The 4,280-nt window shown below is 36.4% G+C and overlaps 1 protein-coding gene across 1 annotated transcript in view; it reads left to right on the forward strand.

Annotated features, from left to right (window-relative positions):
- The window catches only part of ADAM10 (ADAM metallopeptidase domain 10), a 157,987-nt gene that overhangs the window by 37,190 nt on the left and 116,517 nt on the right, over positions 1-4,280 (forward strand). The window contains exon 2 of the mRNA XM_011940505.1: positions 1,853-2,003. Coding sequence (XP_011795895.1) covers positions 1,853-2,003 — 151 coding nt within the window. The remainder of the gene's footprint in view (positions 1-1,852; positions 2,004-4,280) is intronic.

Consider the following 4,280-nt stretch of genomic DNA (forward strand, 5'->3'; position numbering starts at 1 on the left):
CTGGAGTGCAATGGTGTGATCTTGATGTCGGCTCACTACAACCTCCGCCTCCCGGGTTCAAGCGATTCTCCTGCCTCAGCCTTCTTAGTAGCTAGGTTTATAGGCACCCACCACCACACCCAGCTAGTTTTTGTATTTTTAGTAGAGATTGTGTTTCACCATCTTGTTCAGGCTGGTCTTGAACTCCTGACCATAGGCGATCCACCTGCCTTGACCTCCCAAAGTGCTGGAATTACAAGCGTGAGCCACTGTGCCCTGTGAAACAATGATTTTTAAGGCATTGGTCATCAGGTAGTGAGGGACCCTGAGAGGCGAAACAATAAGGTTGGCCCTTTGTACCAGCTTTCTGCCTTGAGAGATTTCTGGGTTGTGGTGCTATGAGAGGGAACCTAGGTAGAGTCCAGCGAACTCCCTCAGTTGAAGAGATGAAGACCAAAGTGGCTGGAGTTCACAGACAGAATATCAGGGTGAAGAGAGAGCTGCACAGAGGATCCTTGAGATCTACAGAGACTTCTACTGTAGTGTTTAGCAGAGCTCTGATGAGCCCATATGAGGAAACTACCTGAGGCTAGATAAAGAATCATCCCAAAAGATTAGATTGAATGGTACCTGGTAGTCAGATAGGGCTGTAAGTAGTGCCTTTTTTTTTTTTTTTTTTACCAGGTAGACTGGAAAAACTCAGTTCATGGAGCATTGGGTAGACTATTGAGATAGGTCTTGTCTCAGTAGTGGGAAATAATTAGCCCCAGACTGAGCACTCATTCTACATAAATTTGTCCAGAGAATTGAAGAAGAGGTAATACTTTTCAACACATTTTTTTACCCCAATACCAAAACTTGACAAAGATAGTACAAGAAAAGGAACTGTAAGCCAGTATATCCCCTGAACACAGATAACAAAATTCTAAACAAAATTACAGTAAATTGAATCTGACAGCATGACCAAGTAGGGTTTATCTCAGGAATGCAAGGTTGGCTTAAGATTAAAAAATCAGTAAATTTTCCCAGCACTTTGGGAGGCCGAGACGGGCGGATCACGAGGTCAGGAGATCGAGACCATTCTGGCTATCATGGTGAAACCCCGTCTCTACTAAAAAAATACAAAAACTAGCCGGGCGAGGTGGCGGGCGCCTGTAGTCCCAGCTACTCGGGAGGCTGAGGCAGGAGAATGGCGTAAACCCAGGAGGCGGAGCTTGCAGTGAGCTGAGATCCGGCCACTGCACTCCAGTCTGGGCGACAGAGCGAGACTCCGCCTCAAAAAAAAAAAAAAAATCAGTAAATTTAATTCACCATATTAATAAATTAAAAAGAAAAAAATATGATCATCTTAATGGATGCAGAAAGAGTAGGTACAGAAATAAGCATTTATTCCTGATAGTTTCTTTTTTAACTTTTTATATATTTTTGTACTTTTTGTTTATTTTTATTTTATTTTTTATTTTTATTAGGGATGAGGTCTCGCTATGTTGACCAGGCTGGTCTCGAATTCCTGGCTTCAAGCAGTCCTCCCATCTCAGCCTCCTAAAATGCTGGGATTACAGGAGTGAGTTGCTGCACCTGGCCCTGATAATTTTTGTCAGCAAAATATGAATAGAAGAGAACTTGCTCAGCCTGATAAAGGACATCTAAAACAAACTTACAGCTAACATCCAAATGTGTGTGTGTGTGGTTGGAATTACCTTCATGATAAGTTTTAATAATATATGTGTTAATATTAATGGAGAATTAGTAATAGTGCTGGGATTAGGGAGAAATTGTTTCATACATATTCATAGATACATGAATAATCATGTTAGAACTAGAAGGGGTCTTCAAGATGATACTAATTCCGACTGTTGTTTATTTTTTATAGGTCAGTATGGGAATCCTTTAAATAAATATATTAGACACTATGAAGGATTATCTTACAATGTGGATTCATTACACCAAAAACACCAGCGTGCCAAAAGAGCAGTTTCACATGAGGACCAATTTTTACGTCTAGATTTCCATGCCCATGGAAGGTGAGTAAATTTATTGCTGACTGTGTCTGAAGTTCCTCTGTGTTCAATCTAAGTTGAAGAGGAAATTTATATCCTTAATTTTCCTTCTCTAATGCAAGGTCTTCATTTGGAAATTCCATTTCCACTGGAATTTGGTATATGCATTAAAAAAGGACTTATTTTAAAATGGATTGCCCTTTTATATTGTTGAGGAAACAGTCAAATGTTTTTGAATTTATGAATCAGATCTTACGTTAGTAAAAGATACGTCTTTAAAGAAGTTTCTGTGTTCATAGTTTCTTACTACTTTGTATGTTTTATGGTCAATATATCTATCTACTGGTGCCAGCAGTGAAGGTAACTACTTGTATGCCATTGAATACGTCATTTACTCAGTTTTACCAGTTCTAAAATGACAGCTGGTAATCAACAATCTGTTGATTACCTGCTGTATTGTTCAATTCTCAGTCAGAATTGTTAAGTGATAAAGGGGAGTCAAGGGAGAGAAGTTAAAAGAAAATCACTTATTGAGTACCTGTTGTGTTCTAGATACTTTATATGCATTTTCTTGTTTAATCTTCTCAACGTCCAGACACAGGTAAATAGGTTTTTACATCTGAGGAAACTAAGGCTCAGAGAAGTTAAATAGCTTACACAGCACTGATTTTACTGAGACCTGGCTAAACACCCCTTATTTTTTTCTCTATTAGGGACACTTACAGAATCTTGGAGATCTTTGTGAAGCCCTCTCTATCTTATGTGTAATTATTAAATCTATTCCTTTTGTACTTTTTCTAATGATGTAACCCTGATTGATTACTGTAGTATTCTCTTCCCAATAAGTTTCCCAGCTTCCACTCTGTTTATTGTTAAAGCTATTCTACTGCTATGAGATGACTTTTCTCTAAATACTAATTTTTTCATGTCAGCTTATTGCTCTAAAGTCTTCAATTAATGATTGTTAGCCAAATTTTCTTAATTTGACTTTAGTTTCTCTGTAAATTAATCCTAGTCTATTATTCTAAACTTACTTTGTTTTACTTCCCAGCATCAAGTGCCTGTTTCACCCAGAATGATCTTCTAGTCACTGAATATACCACATAAACTTTGTTCTGTGTGTCATTTGTCCTAAATCCTGATCATCTTTTAATGTACAATTCAACCTCTGCGTCTTAGACACTTTACTTTTTAATTCCCTCTAAACTTTAAAATTGCTTATCGGAATCATTGGTATCTTCATTTGTGCTCTCTTCCTTTTTGTGGGTACTTCTTATTAATTTTTCCATAACTGTGTTTTCTGTTCCTCAGAGACAGGCATCCTGGCTACTATTTGGTATTATCTATTATATTGCACATATGGTACATGTGCTTAAAAAACATTTTAATGGATGAAAAATCTGATAATTAGGACTGCTATAAAACTTAAAAGTATTTTGTACATGGAAATAAATCTGTTACTTAAATTAATGATTCTCCATATTACAAAAGTAATGATTATTGTTGAAAAAATTACTTTCAAGTTATAAAATCTTTATTTGAAGGAGGGAAAAAGGTTTATTTCAGGGTCTTTACTTCTAGATAAACATTTTAGTGGCAGCAGTTTATGTAAATTTTTATGATCCTTAACTGTTTTAAAATTACTCATTTTTTATTAGTATGTACTATGAAATTACAAGCAATCATTAGTCTTACTGTTTTTAATGAGCATCTCAAAATATATTTAGAATATTATTAATTATATTAATATATACCAAATATGGTTTGACTGTTAAAAGGAGAAGATTTTAGCTGCTTTTGGCTTGAATATCTGTTCCTAATATATAATCAGATTTTTGTTAGCTATATCATGTAATTCATATTGAATAAATGGCAGTACTAAATCCCTAGCTCCTTTGTGTGTGTGTCAGCGAGTGAGAGAGAGTCAGGAAAGTGAGAGGGTTTGCATAAGTGAATGGGTTGCCATATAGTTATCCAAAAATGTTTATTGACTGTTAGTGAAAAGTTACTTAGTGTAGGCTGCGGGTGATAGAAACGTAAAGCAAACATAGATCTCATAGGAGCGGTTAGATGTGCCTAAGTTATTGTATAAGACACATATGATGTGTTACATTACAGATAAAATGCTGTAGGTATTCAAAGGAGGGAGAACCTCTTGCTGAGGCACTAAACAAAGGATCTGAAACCAGGAAATCTCATGTAATGTGGTCTCATTTATAGGGGTCATTTTAGGATACTTTTTTTTTATTTTTTTTTGAGACAGAGTCTTGCTTTGTTGCCCAGGCTGGAGTGCAGTGGTAC

This window comes from Colobus angolensis, unplaced genomic scaffold, assembly GCF_000951035.1.
Source record: "Colobus angolensis palliatus isolate OR3802 unplaced genomic scaffold, Cang.pa_1.0 Scaffold19, whole genome shotgun sequence".
Taxonomy (NCBI): Eukaryota; Metazoa; Chordata; class Mammalia; order Primates; family Cercopithecidae; genus Colobus; species Colobus angolensis.